The sequence below is a fragment of the Ctenopharyngodon idella genome, chromosome 3 (genome assembly GCF_019924925.1).
Source record: "Ctenopharyngodon idella isolate HZGC_01 chromosome 3, HZGC01, whole genome shotgun sequence".
NCBI classification, from domain to species: domain Eukaryota; kingdom Metazoa; phylum Chordata; class Actinopteri; order Cypriniformes; family Xenocyprididae; genus Ctenopharyngodon; species Ctenopharyngodon idella.
This window is the reverse complement of record NC_067222.1, coordinates 21,518,151-21,532,639: the sequence shown is the minus strand read 5'-3', so window position 1 is coordinate 21,532,639 and position 14,489 is coordinate 21,518,151. Positions and strand designations below refer to the sequence as shown.

The following is a 14,489-nucleotide window of genomic DNA, read 5'->3' as shown; positions in this document are numbered from 1 at the left end:
ATGGTTCCATGTAGAACCTTAAACATCCATGAAACTTTTCCATTTAGGTTCTTTACAGTTTAAAAAGGTTCTTAGGATTATTAAAATGTTCTTCACACTAAAAAGCAAATGGTTTGTTTAAGCAAATATCTTCTATGACATTGCTGGGAAAACCCCCTTTCGGAACCTTTATTTTTAAGAGTGCCATGTTCATGTGATTGACTTTTAATCTGATATTATCCTATTGTGTTCAGCTGGGAATCTCCAACTCTGTTTGCTGCTTTGAGGTTTATACAACTCTAAAAATGCCAACCAAGTATAAGGTGCAGAAAAGTAATGCAGTAAAAAGTGCTAAAACAGACAACAGAGTACCCTGTGGAGATGTGAATGATGCTTGGGAAGGATGTGTAGGAGGTCTTTTAACCTCTAGTCTCTGTTATGAAATACTGTTATCTGTGTTGGCGGTGTGGGCGCTGATGGCAGTCCGCTCAATAACATCTGCACGTGGAACAAAAAATAGTCAAAGATGTGTGAGCCATTTTCAACTATCCTGATCAGAACGTTGGTTGGATTAATATGCCAGAACACTGATGTGGTTGGCCCACATTGCCCATAGTAGTTTCCTTAATCTCCAAAATGTCATAATTCCCGCTGGGATTACCTCTCTGCCCTCTCTTTCTCAGACGATTCACGAGTGAAAGGCTTTAATGCCATTATAATCGAAAAACAAAAGGTTTACTGCCAGATTTGCATGGCACACCAACCGGCTGACCTTATTTTAACACAGAAACACACCCTCAAGCCTTTTTTGCTACTGTTACTGAAATTTTTGTGCCATCACTAACAAAAAAGTACTGTATTCTTGGATATGCCTTGGAGTACCATGGAAATGATAAAAAAAAGGGGGGGAAAGATAATGGTACTGTTTAGAAAGAAAGAAAGAAATTCAGTAGTCGGTGGCGGAAATAAGCAGGTCACGTGGGTCGGAGGTTGCCGAGGCCGGTGTGTATCCATGACAACACTAGTGGAGGAAAGTGTCTGTCTACAGCGCGACAGAACGGTAGGTAATTGAACTGTGGCGATATAAATGAACTATTTCCGAGCTTTAAATGATTTACATGCTTATATTTCTCCATTGCTTTCAATCATTTATCAGTCGTAGCGTTTTAAGGGATGGAGTCGAGCTAGCAAGCTAACATTAGCTCAGAGATGCTAAAAACAAACGCTTACTCGACACGTGTTTATCTTTTTTTTTTTACTTTTACATAATGATGCACTAAAGACTGAAAACATCTGTGATTTTGCATGGCTTATGTTTTATTTTATTTGGATTGCTACGATATCTTAGTGTTGGTTTTGTAGGACTGGTTCAGTTTGCAAGTTGTCTCGTGCATTGCCACTATTCTTTCTAATAATTAATTTTAAACAGATTTGAAAGATAAAAGAGTGTTTATCTTTCAAAATCTGGCTATTTTTAATATTCTGAATAATAGTTGTCTGTTGACTGTTTTGTAGTGTGAAGGTATTTGTGCAATGACTTTACATTAATCGATGATACATGACATAAAAACACTTAATAAAAAGAGTTTATGCGTTTTGATGTTATGGTGTAGTTGACTAATGACATGGACTTTAACTTGCTTTTTCAACATCAAGATTTTAGATTAAAATGCATACATTTGTATTAGAAAAAGTGTAGAACTGGTCAACAAGTCCTTCAAAATTTTAAATGAAAGTCAACATGAAATCAAAATGTACAAGTTCATTTTTTTTTTTTTTTTTTTTTTTTTATGGAATATTGCAGTATTTATAATAAATCCGATGACGTGTTTACTGGTGCGACAACTTGTCACTCACATGAGATTACAGCAATAGCAAACCACAACCATTCAATCAGTTCCCCATGAAAAAATACAATCCTATATTTTTTTCTTGTTCAAGAAGCCTTTTAACTCGGATGTACATCACAATAGTGAATAAAAGAGTATTGCAACTTCTGTTTCATGCTGATGATAAATTTGCCTTAATAGTTTGTTTTAAATGATTCTGTGGTATGACAAATGAAGCTGTAAAAGTAAAAATATTCCATGTAATCTCTGTTAATATGAGGTCATACTTATAGTTATACAAATAGAAAAAAGGGCTGTTTTAGATTAAGTTAATCATGTCACACAACTTTTAAGATAATAGTGTTTAAGATATTTTGATTGTTTCAGTGAAACTCTTGGGAGCAAATGCAGTAATAAGTGAACCTGTAACTTATTTTTAATGCTCATTAATGCTGATAATCTGGTTAAATTATTATGTGGAGGCATCACACTTTAAGGACAGAAGTAGTTACATATAAACATTACAAATTAAGTTAATAGGAGGACATTAAACACCCCCTTTTCCTAACACAGCTTTAAAGCTATAAAATGTCTAATTTACTTGATGTTGGTTTTTAAAAAATCATTATCAACGATCCCCAAGAGGTATAATTATATAAGTTCATACAACTAGTCTTTTTGGAAAGCAGACCCCAACTAGGAAATGGCTATATTTTTAAAAATACGAGTATTACTGTCCTCATTGTTCTTTTTGATAAATTTAAATATTTAATAAGGACAGACATCCTGCAAGAGAATGTTCACATTTTGCTTAAAAACACACAAAAAAATTAATTTAATTTGATAATTTTGCTTACAAACAAATGTGTTCTTCATTCTCTCTCCAAATGCTGAAAATATAAGATTTATGACCTACTGCGCTTAATAGGGGAGAGATTTGACCTAATGTTCTGTTTCTGTTTCCTTTTCATCAGACGGGACTAATCCCTCTGTCTCTCTTTCTCTCTTTTTAGTAAAGAAAAGGATGGCAGAAACTGGTGATGGTAAAAAAGAGGATGCCGACTACAAAAGACTGCAAAGCTTTCCGCTCATCAGGGTGGGTGCAGCTCGACTGCTGCTGTGACCTAGATAGAAAGAACCAGTTATTGATGTGTCTGTGTTTGTCTGTATTAGGGTTATCACTCAAACTGCTCCATTTAAAAAAAAATATATATATATGTTAAACATCTTAATCCATCATGTATATGTTATGCATTTTCTCACACGTAATATTAGCACTGCTTCGTTATTTGACTTTTTACAATCTCAATATTTTGCACTGCCTTGGTCAACTCAACATATTGCACCTTTTATTTGTTAATTCTTTTTTGAGTTATGTTTAAAGGGATAGTTCACCCAAAAATGAAAATTATCCCATGATTCACCCTCAAGCCATCCTAGGTGTATATGACTATCTTCTTTCAGGTGAACACAATTGGAGATATATTTAAAAATATCCAAGCTTTATAATGGTAGTGAATGGGGGGCCACATTTTGAAGTAAAAATAAAATGAATGCATCCATAATAACAGTAATCCATACGGCTCCAGGGCGTTAATAAAGGCCTTTTGAAGCGAATCAATGCGTTTTAGTAAGAAAAAATATCTATATTTAAAACTTTATAAATTCAAATAACTAGCTTTCGGCGGACGACCGCAAGTCGACTTGTGGCAAATGAGTAATCCTCTAACGCGATGTATGACGCAGGATGTAGGAGTATCGTAAGCTTAGACGCCTTTCACGGTTCAAACAAACAGGGCTCCTCTTTTCTTATATTGAAATCCTCTGACATTTCTCTTTAAAATTTCTCGTTTTAGACTTCTAATTCGTGACCGGTGTTTTGTTTTGCTCTATCCTCTGCACCTCCGCGTTCGTCATTGCGTCGGGTCAGAGGTTGCTCTTCCGCCGCAAATTGATGCGTACGGCGTCTGTCGGAAGCTAGTTATTAAAGTTAATAAAGTTTTAAATAAGGATATTTTTCTCAGAAAAACCCATCACTTCAAAAGGCCTTTATTAACCCACTGGAGCCGTATGGATTACTTTTATTATGGATGGATGCATTATTTTTGTCTTCAAAACGTGACCCTTCATTCACTGCCATTCTAAAGTTTTTAAGGACTAAGGATATTTTTAAATATATCTCTGATTGTGTTCATCTGAAAGTCATATACACCTAGGATGGCTTGAGGGTGAGTAAAGCTTTGGATAATTTTCATTTTTGGGTGAACTATCCCTTTAATACATCTCAGTACAATACATTAATACATATGACTTTAAGTTCTTGTGTTTAATAATAATTTATTTTCTGTACACTACTGTCTAAAAGTTAGGGGTCGGCAAGTTTTTTTTATGTTTTTGAAAGAAGTCTCTCATGCTCACCAAGGCTGCATTTATTTGATCAAAAATGCAGTAAAACAGTAATATTGTGAAATATTATTACAATAAATAAAAAAAAATTTAAACTCTTTTCTATTTAAATATATTTTCAAATGTAATTTATTCCTGTGATGTCAAAGCTGAATTTTCAGCATCATTAATCCAGTCTTCAGTGTCACATGATCCTTCAGAAATCATTTTAATATGATTTGATGCTCAAGAAACAATTCTTATTATCAATGTTGAAAACAATGTGAAAGTATTTACTATCACTTTTGATCTATTTAACGTGTGCTCGCTGAATAAAAGAAAAAAAAATAGATATATACCGACCTCAAACGTTTGAACTGCAATGTATGTACTTCATATTACTTTATATATTATTCTTTATACTTCATATATTTATATTTTGATGCTCAAGCCATATATTTTAATATAATGTAGTGACCTCAAAAAATAATCTTGTTACACCTATAAGAGCTTGACTAGAACATGTTCTGTTGGTCTTGTCTACAGCACACAGATATGCCAGAGGAGATGCGCGTGGAGACCATGGAGCTCTGCGTCACAGCCTGTGAGAAATTTGCTTCCAACAATGAGGTCAGTCATGTTTGCGTGTTTTAGTGTTATTAAGCGCAGCTTTCAGATAAATGTGTTCCCCAGGTCACACAGGTAGGGTTGGGCTCTGTGTTTCCGTCTAGTACTGAGTCAGGACGGTTCACACACTCGCAGTCTGGCCATCTGGACTGCTCTACTAGCCTACATGCTTTCATCTCGCTCTCTTTCTCGCTGATTCGCTGTATTTTCAGAGTGCTGCCAAAATGATCAAGGAGTCCATGGATAAGAAGTTTGGCAGTTCGTGGCATGTGGTGATCGGTGAGGGGTTTGGGTTCGAAGTGACCCATGAAGTCAAGAACCTGCTCTACATGTTCTTCGGGGGAAGTCTGGCCGTGTGCGTTTGGAAATGCTCCTGATGTCACTTCCCACACAATTGCCACTATGAGATATTTATACTCACGGACCCGTCTTAACTATGCAACCCTATTTGACTTGACGCGTGTGTGTGCCCAAATGTGTGAAATTGTATATGAGGAGAAAAAAGGATACAGATTCCTTTGCACTTCTCCAGGTGACTCTTTTTCTGTCTTAATGTATAGGCTTCAATTTTAAGCTTAACACACAGATTTTAATAAGTTTAATTAACTTTTTTAGCATTTTTAATAAACTTGAGGAGTTTATTGCAACTGACTGCAGGACCAAGAGACTTTTCCTGTTTACTTGCTTAAATCATATTCCTGGTCTTATCATGAGCATTTCACCATAGCACGTTATTCCAAAGAAAACTTTTGTATTTGTAATATTTCATCAAATATTTATGAACTTGGCCCTCCTCACAAAGGACTTTCCTTTTTAGTTGATGCTGCCAATTCATCTTATTTTTAAAGGGTTAGTACACCCAAAAATGAAAATGATGTCATTAATAACTCACCCTCATGTCGTTCCACACCCGTAAGACCTTTGTTTATCTCCAGAACACAAATTAAGATATTTTTCATAAAATCCAATGGCTCAGTGAGGCCTGCGTTGCTAGCAAGATAATTTACACTTTCAGATGCCCAGAAAGCTACTAAAGACGTATTTAAAACAGTTCATGTGATTATAGTGGTTCAACCTTAATGTTATGAAGCGACGAGAATACTTTTTGTGCACCAAATAAACAAAAAAAACGGCTTTATTGAACAATATCTAGTGATGGGCGATTTCAAAACACTGCTTCATGAAGCTTTACGGATCTTTTGTTTCGAATCAGTGGTTCGGAGCGTGTATCAAACTGCCAAAGTTATGCCCCCCAGTGGTGAACTATTGAAATTTCGAAACACTTATGACGAAGTAACGAAGCCTTGTTTACTGAAATCACATGACTTTGGCAGTTTGATACACGATCCGAACCACTGATTCGAAACAAAAGATTAGTAAAGCTTCACGAAGCAGTGTTTTGAAATCACCCATCACTAGATATTGTTGAATAAAGTCGTTATTTTGTTTTTTTGGCGCACTAAAAGTATTCTCGTCACTTCATAACATTAAGGTTGAACCACTGTAGTCACATGAACTGTTTTAAATATGTCTTTAGTAGCTTTCTGGGCATCTGAAAGTGAAAATTATCTTGCTGTCAATGGAGGCCTCACTGAGCCATAGGATTTTATGAAAAATATCTTAATTTGTGTTCCAAAAATGAATGAAGGTCTTACGGGTGTGGAACGACATGAGGGTGAGTAATTAATGACAGAATTTTCATTTTTGGTTAAACTAACACTTTAAATCCCTCCAGGTCAACCGCCTGTCATTGTTCTGGTATGTAGCTCCACTTTTCATGGGACAATCAGTTCCCAGTGGATACGTTTTGTTTTTTTTTCTTATTGAATATAATTTTAAATTTAGAAATACGTTGTATTACAGAATCAGTTGGGTTGCGAACTTCACGTCGAACTCTTAAGTGGTATATGTTATTCCAAACAAAATCTGCTTTTTAAATCCGTCATTAACTTTCCTTTTCTGTTGACATCATGTAGGCTGTGCACGCTGTTGAATAATGTTTACCAAGAGCCAAATTTCTATTAGTCATTTTTTTGGTCTGTCTCATTAACTCATTCATTCATCCCGTTATGTAACACTCACCCACCAATCAAGTCCTGCTCTTGATGATGAGTATCCTATTTCACTCGGAAATACAATACCTTTCAAAAGCATTTATTTGATCAAAAGTACAGTGAAAAACACTAATATTGTAAAATATTATTACAATTTAAAATAACTGTTTTCTATTTTAATAGATTTTAAAATGCAATTTATTCCTGTGATGCAAAGCTGAATTTTCAGCATCATTTCTCCAGTCTTCAGTGTCACACGATCCTTCAGAAATCATTCTAAGATGCTTCCATCCCAATATCTGTTTTAGTGCATTTGTGACTGAACATGCACTTATGTCCTCTGTAACAAATGAGGTGTCAGTCTGCATTTCTGTCTCTTTGAGGCTCAGAATACTCAGTTGTATTCGTCTGGCAGGTTGTCGTAGGAGTGTGTTTGCTGTGCGAGGCTGTTCAGAACAGAATGTGTGTCGCTGCACTCCATTTCATGTATGATTTTAAAAATGAATTTTCTCTCTGTCTCTCGATCTCTTTCTTTCTGTTTCCTGTCCAGCAGTGTCTCTCTCAGTGGGCTGCTCTGCCACCTGTTTCAGATTCCTCTTTCTTTTTCACTGCTGCCTTTTTTTTTTATCCTTTCATTCTCACCCCAGGAATCTTGTGCCCTGTCCTTTTTTTCTCTTTACATAACCAGCATTTGTAGAGCATGAATACTTGAATGTGATATAAGGGTTTCAGATTTTTTTAAACTTGACTTCTGAAGGTTTCTGTAGTCATGCAATAATACAGTTAATATTCTTTTTGTACCACTTTACAGCCTGTAATTTCAAAAACGTCATAATTTGTCATTTTTTATGACCTGAATCCTGTTCTAATAGTTTTTTTTAGCCCTATCAGGGTGGTACGTTTTACCAGGTACATTATGTCATTACAGAAATGTGCTTTTTTGCTGTTGATTACAAGTGTGTAATTTCTGCATCACTAGTGTCATCAAACAGATTGCAATTCTAACTTGCTGCCAAATTCATGACTTTTATCACAGAGGATGCATGCAGTTATGTTACAGACATCTTCCTGAGAAACAACTATAATGCAAGTAATGGTGCTTTGATTTCAGCTTTGGTAAAATGCTGCAAGATTTTATCAGAATGTGTTCCATCCTAAAGTTCCTGCAATGTTTAAATGCAGTAGTCACCCCAAAAAACCTTTAATGAATTTATTCTGATCTTTTATTCAATGTTTCATTATTTTTAATGTCAACACTGTGCAATAATTGCTGTTTTAGATAAATAAACATCCAAAAAAGACATGTGAGTGGTGGTAGATTTCTTTTATACACCTGACTTAAGTTAAACCATGTGTCCTCCGTCACCTCCAGTTATCCTCAGGTGACTCCGACTCTGACTACATCGGTAAACCTTGACGCCTAAGAATAACTACTCTGACTGGATTGGAAAAACAGATGCCTAATAATATTCTGATTGCATAAGACACCTAAGACTATAGCTACACTGACTGCATCTGTAACCCTGGATGCCAAAGAGTCTCACTCTGAGTCGGACGACGTCTCGTCCCCCATGAACACTATCACTTTGGAATAAGGTCTCTAGTGTTCCATGAGGAACACTAGAGTGTGACGAGGAATGTCTAGCGATCCACCTGCCGTAGACCCACATCAATAACCAGACAGAATCCAGACAATGCTTTGAATATGCTTTAATCATGGCTGGGAGGTAAATTTTAATTTTAAATGTCCATTGACTGATTCTTGAGTACTAGGACAAAATTGAAAACTGAAGAATTTTAAGTTGATTATATAAAGGAATTGTTTTGGATTAGTAAGAGGTTTAGTATTCACCTATGCTTGTGTGCATCTCCTGCATTTTTCCTACAAAATGTGTTTTCCTGTGTGACCTTTAGGATGAAGACTGACTCTGATTTTGTGTGATTTTAGATGTTTTTATAAATATTGGCACCATGAAATCAACACTGACATTTTTTTATGGAATATTGCAGTATTTATTAAATGATTTATCTATGTACATCATTTAATTAAATGTATGTGCCCTCATAATCTTTAATCAAAATAATTTCCCCTCCCTCTTGCAGCATCATCTGTTCTCTGATGTGTTTACTGACATGAGGGCGGGATCAACCTGTCACTCACATGACATCACAGCAATAGAAAACCACAACCATCCAATCAATTCCACATGGACAAAATCAAGTCCTGCCCTACATTTTTTCTTGTTTAAGAAAATGTTTTACTCATATATACATCACAATAAGGAAAAAAAGACTACTGAATCTTCCGTTTCATGCAGACTTTTAAAAAAAGTGAAATAGTGGTAAACCCTAAAGTATGTTTTAAAACTAACCTCTTCTATTATTACATTGCAGTAATGTTTCTGTAAGGGTGCGTTTACACTTGTAGTTCGGTTCGTTTGGGTTGTTTGGTCTGGACCAAAAAAAAAAAAAAAAAACATTTAGTCCTGGTCCGATTAGCGTTTAGATTGGCAATTTTATCACCAAACCAAAAGATACCGAACCTAAAGGCATAGGGACACGTTCACAACCTGATCGGATTTTATGACGTATTGCCTATTTTGAGGCGGAACTTACTGAACATCCAAAACAATGCTGTGTGCTGAGATAAATGCACTTGTTGTGTGTACGTAGCCTGCATATGATAGTATTTTGACCAGCTGGGAGCTCGTGAAGAGCTTATAAAATGTGTAAAGGAGTCAAAACAGAGGCAGGAATCCCTCCGTCACACACACAAATGATCTGCCACGTAGAGACGGGCAAACTCGCGACTATGACGAGAAAAATTGATTTGCGTAAGGATTCTGTCCTTTTTAGGGTCTCATCTTCCTGTTTTTGGTTCGTTTACATGTCTTTGGTCCGTGTTGCGTTCATATATCATTCGAACCACACCAGAGTTCGTTTGGAAGCGGACCGAGACCCATCTTTTCAGCGGTCTCGGTCCGTTTGTTTGGTCCGCGCCAGTGTTCGGATGGCAGCGTTCACACGTTTAAATGAACCTGCACTAACTGAGCAATCGCACCAGGGTTCATTTTAATCGAACCAAACGTGACAAGTGTGAACACACCCTAAGAGATACATATTTAATATAAATTTTAATCACTATGAAGTATTAAGTTATGGCAAATATTTTGCCCCATGTCTCAAGAATCACTGCTCTTAGGGGCCGTTCAGGCAGAATGCGTTTTTCTAAACACGTGCTAGACAGACGTGTTTGACCGTTGCGCTTTACTCTTGTGTCTTTTGCAGCGTCTCATGCATGATATGGCATTCTAAAAACGTGGCGCTCAAGTTAAAATATGTTCAACTTTTAAAAAACACGTCTTGAGACATTTACCCCCCATTCCGCATCTCGTGTTTTTGCTATGGTTCTGTGTGAACCGGCCCTAATACTTCTTTTCAATCCACAACTGTGCATTAAGTGTGAAGTCAGACACTTGCAGTTTAATGGGATTTCCTATGTGTTTTAATTTTTTAATTTCAGTATCTTCTACTTGTTTCATATTTAAAGGCTTTATATATCTAAAAGCTCCTCCTAAAGTCCATGTCCTCTTCTGTCCACCTCATCATGCTCTTATTCGATGAGTTCTTGTCCAAACATGCTGTTTCCTCTCTTATACTGCATCATCTCCCAGTCTCTTCTCTTTCTGTTCTCTTCTCCTCCCTCTCTGTATTTCAGATAAACTGAGCTCAGATCAGTTGGCGGGGTGGTGCTGCATTTGTGCCTCTGGCTCACGCTCCACATTAACAGCTTGGCTCTCTCTGGGGGACTGCAGGATCTGCCTGACATTTTGCTGACCAGGAACATACCGCAGAGAGACTCGACGGGAAGAAGAATGTGAGCCAAAGCTCAGATTGAAACAAGATCATTAGATAGAAGGAATGCATCACTCCTGAGATTTTATATACGATAAAATATGCACCAAAACCCAAGAGGGTGAAGATGGAAGAGAAAAGAGTTGAAATGAATTTGTCATTTGCTGCAGAACCTTACTGGAAAAGAAAAGAGAGAGAGAGTAGATTGAACAGAGAGATGAGTGATTGATGAAAGAGAGAGCAGCAGTTGGGGAAGATCATCACAGTGATTTGTAGATCATGAATGTTCAGATGAAGCAGAAGAGGGATTACACTGATTACATAACTCTGTCTGTGTGTGTGTGCTAAAAGAGAGATGAAGAAGTGAACGGGATGTGAGGACGGCATCAGCGAGGGAATGAGAGTGGGTTTGAGTGATGAATACAAATCAATTTTCCTTTTCCTTTGAGTTCTCTATCTTTATTTTTTCTTTTTTCTTTTTTTTTTTTGTATACTACTTTTTACAACACATTTCCAGTTCTAGGTGCTGACTGGTCCTTGTATGTTTACATGCACATTTATGATCAAGCTACAACATGTTTTTGTTTTTTAGTTGAATTATTTTGCAGTAGTAACAGCTGAAGTGTGTTATTCCTAACAAAGGCTTTTACAGCTGTGATTTTATTCACAGTATAGCACGGCTTCACAGACATTATACAGTAGAGTGGTATCTGTCCACCTTTTTAGCAGTATGAGTTCCTATTCCTTTTCTTCATAGTGATTTAAGATCATTCTTATAAAGTTGTTCATAATGTACTTATATGCATTATGCATTATATCAGGGCTGAAGGACCACCGTCCTGCTTTAGCTCCAACTTGCCTCAACACAAATACCTGGAATTTCTAGTATGCTTACTAAGACCTTGATTAGCTGGTTCAGGTGTGTTTAATTGGGGTTGGGGCTAAACTCTGCAGGACAGTGGCCCTCCAGGAGCAGGATTGGACACCCCTGCATTATATATTTTCATTAATAATTGTAAATGAATTTAAAATGCATTATAGTAATGGCAGATTCTTTGTAAAACATTGGCTTATATAAATATATATCTCGATTCGTTGATCATTTGAGATTTTCTGAATGCATCGCAATTCTCTCTTGATTCTCGATTCTGAGCTTAGTTTTGAACAGCAGATGGTACGCTATAGTTTTTAACCGCATGCTCAAATGCTCATGAAGATGAGAGCGCTCGTGCACTCTCTGAGTCTGAGAATGTACTTGCACTTTAGAATGCTTTTATGATGTGAGATTAATGTAAACAGCCCACTGCAAACACCCTTGTAATTCACTTCAACCTTTTCGAATTTTATGAATGATTATTCAATGATTAAGGTTCAATTGGAAGCAAGCAGAGTATGGCTGTTTCTAAAGCATGCAGTGCCATCTGCTGTTAAATACTAAGCTCAAAATCGATTTGAGAGAGAATCACAATGTATTCAGAAAATCTCAGAATCGATCAAGAATTATTTCTCGATTCGTGATGCACCGATTTATTGTCGCAGTCCAACACTGTAAAAAAGAATTGTTGGTTTAACTTAAAAAAGTAAGTTACCTGCTTGCCTTAATTTTTAGTTAATTGAAATTAAAAAAATTGAGTTAATATAATGAAGGCGATTGGTTTAATCAACAGAAGCTCGAAATATTATGTTATCTGAACTACATTAATTATCTAAGTTGATTTGAGAAAAGAAAAAATTTTGTGATAGCAAATCACGAAAATAATTTTTTACAGTGTACTTTATTGCGTTGTGTTTTATGGTTAATGGAAGATTACCGGATAATGTCCGGGTAATGAGCTGCCAGTACTTTTTCTGTTTTTTTAAGGATTTATTTTTTACAGTGTGTGTGTATATATATATATATATATATATATACGCACACATATATACATGTTTATATATACAAGTCGCACTCATCATTTTATTTGGTAAAAATAATGAAGATTTAAATGTAAAGCTGAATTTTCAGCATCATTACTCCAGTCTTCGGTGTCACATGATCCTTCAGAAATCATTCTAATATGATGATTTGATGGTCAAGAAACACAAATCTATGGCTTAAGTGTACACTTTCTGCTCCATTAGTAGCACCAAATTGAACTGCAAAAATGACTGTACTTTAACAGGTCTCCCATACACTCCCTGTCTGCCAATTGGTCTTATTGCTTAATTATATAACTGTTGACGATAGTTGTGACTCCTCTAATAATCTCTCATCTCTCTCGCTCTCTTTGTTTCTCACTCTGGGCTGAATAAAATATTCATTGCTTGGCAGTGTGAGTGAGCAGAGTGTCTCAAACATGTTCCCTCCTTCACGTGTGGAGATATGTCACTCACACAGTGTTTTTATTTGTGAGTGTTGAGCTTTCATCCATAAATTTCTTATTCAGACATGAATTAGAAGACTGCTGGAAGCTTCATCACGCTCCATCCTGCAGCAGTTCCCTCTGAATTCCAAATAACAGACCAGCAGTCCATGTGGAAGCTGAAAAGATGGAGTAAGAGGTATGGAGTTAGCAAGTTCACAGACGAGAAGAATTAGGAAGGTAATGCACAAGAAAAAGAAAAGGGGATGAATATTTAATAATCTGTCCTTGAGTTTGACGTCTAGCCTCTTGACACATACAGTATTAATAAACAGGATGGCAGGATGCTCTTGTGTATTTATGAGTGAAACAGCAGGCTGTTTTCTTGAATGCTGCAAAGGATTGTAAAGTGTGACGCTTTGTAGAATTGAGGTAAATAATATGCAAAAAAAAAAAATGGGTTTAGAGAACAGATAAATCTGGAAATGCATCATATTTTAGTGAATTTTAACGAGACATTTTGTTTCTTATTTATTTGCATACATGCATAATCAACACTGGCATGTTTGCAATGGAATGACATACTAATTTCCTGGATTTTCGTGCAAAATATACTGAATAACATGCTATTTTTAAAAAATGTATACAAAATTAACAAAATTATAAACATTTAAAACAGTAATATGCATCATTGTGATAACACGATGTCATTATATTGCATTCATTATAATAACTGAAAACAGTTATTATAACCGGACCTTAATATGTGGCCTTGTTAGGAGATGATCAATGATATTGGAAGAAGAGGCCATTATTACAATATTACAATATTTTACTTTATAACTTGTTAAATATGGATATTTTTCTTACACAAACGCATCGCTTTGCTTCAGAAGGACTTTATTAACCCCTACGGAGCCATGTGGAGCTTCATACTCGTTGGTCCCGTTCATTGCCATTATAAAGCTTGGATGCGTCAGGATATTTATTAATGTAACTCTGATTGTGTTCATCAGAAAGAAGAAAGTCATACACACCTATATGGCTTGAGGGCGAGTAAAGCTTGGGGTAATTTTAATCACAAATCAATGGTCCGCATTAGCAAGAATTGCACAAATACTGTAGTAGATAAAGTAACTTAGCAAGGAATAACCTTCCCCAACTTGTAGACAGCTTTTTATAGGAAGAAGAGTTGTTCCACTTACTGCTGATGGCTTCAAACAGTTTGAGTAGTTGAAAAATGTCTCCCATACAGTTAGTTTGAGTTTAATGTGAGACCAAATATTCATTAGGGCTTCAAATCTGGACTCTGATCAGGCCAAAACATGAGCCTGATAGACTTGTACTTAAGCCACTTCTTGGTTGTCTGTGCAGTTTGGGCAGGAACATTGTCCTGTTGAAAAATAACATCTTTAGAT

General features: G+C 36.2%; 1 protein-coding gene across 2 annotated transcripts; it reads left to right on the top strand.

Annotated features, from left to right (window-relative positions):
* Positions 1 to 917: 917 nt before the first annotated feature.
* dnal4a (dynein, axonemal, light chain 4a) lies at positions 918 to 5,469 on the top strand. Of its 2 annotated transcripts, none has more exons than XM_051886476.1 (4): positions 918 to 1,039; positions 2,822 to 2,904; positions 4,740 to 4,823; positions 5,033 to 5,469. In XM_051886476.1, the coding sequence occupies exons 2-4, from the start codon at positions 2,833 to 2,835 to the stop codon at positions 5,195 to 5,197; spliced, it is 321 nt and encodes a 106-aa protein (XP_051742436.1). In that variant the 5' UTR covers positions 918 to 1,039; positions 2,822 to 2,832; the 3' UTR covers positions 5,198 to 5,469. The 2 variants fall into 2 exon arrangements, with proteins under 2 accessions (XP_051742436.1, XP_051742437.1); XM_051886477.1 differs by having other exon boundaries at positions 946 to 1,039; positions 2,783 to 2,904.
* Positions 5,470 to 14,489: the final 9,020 nt, after the last annotated feature.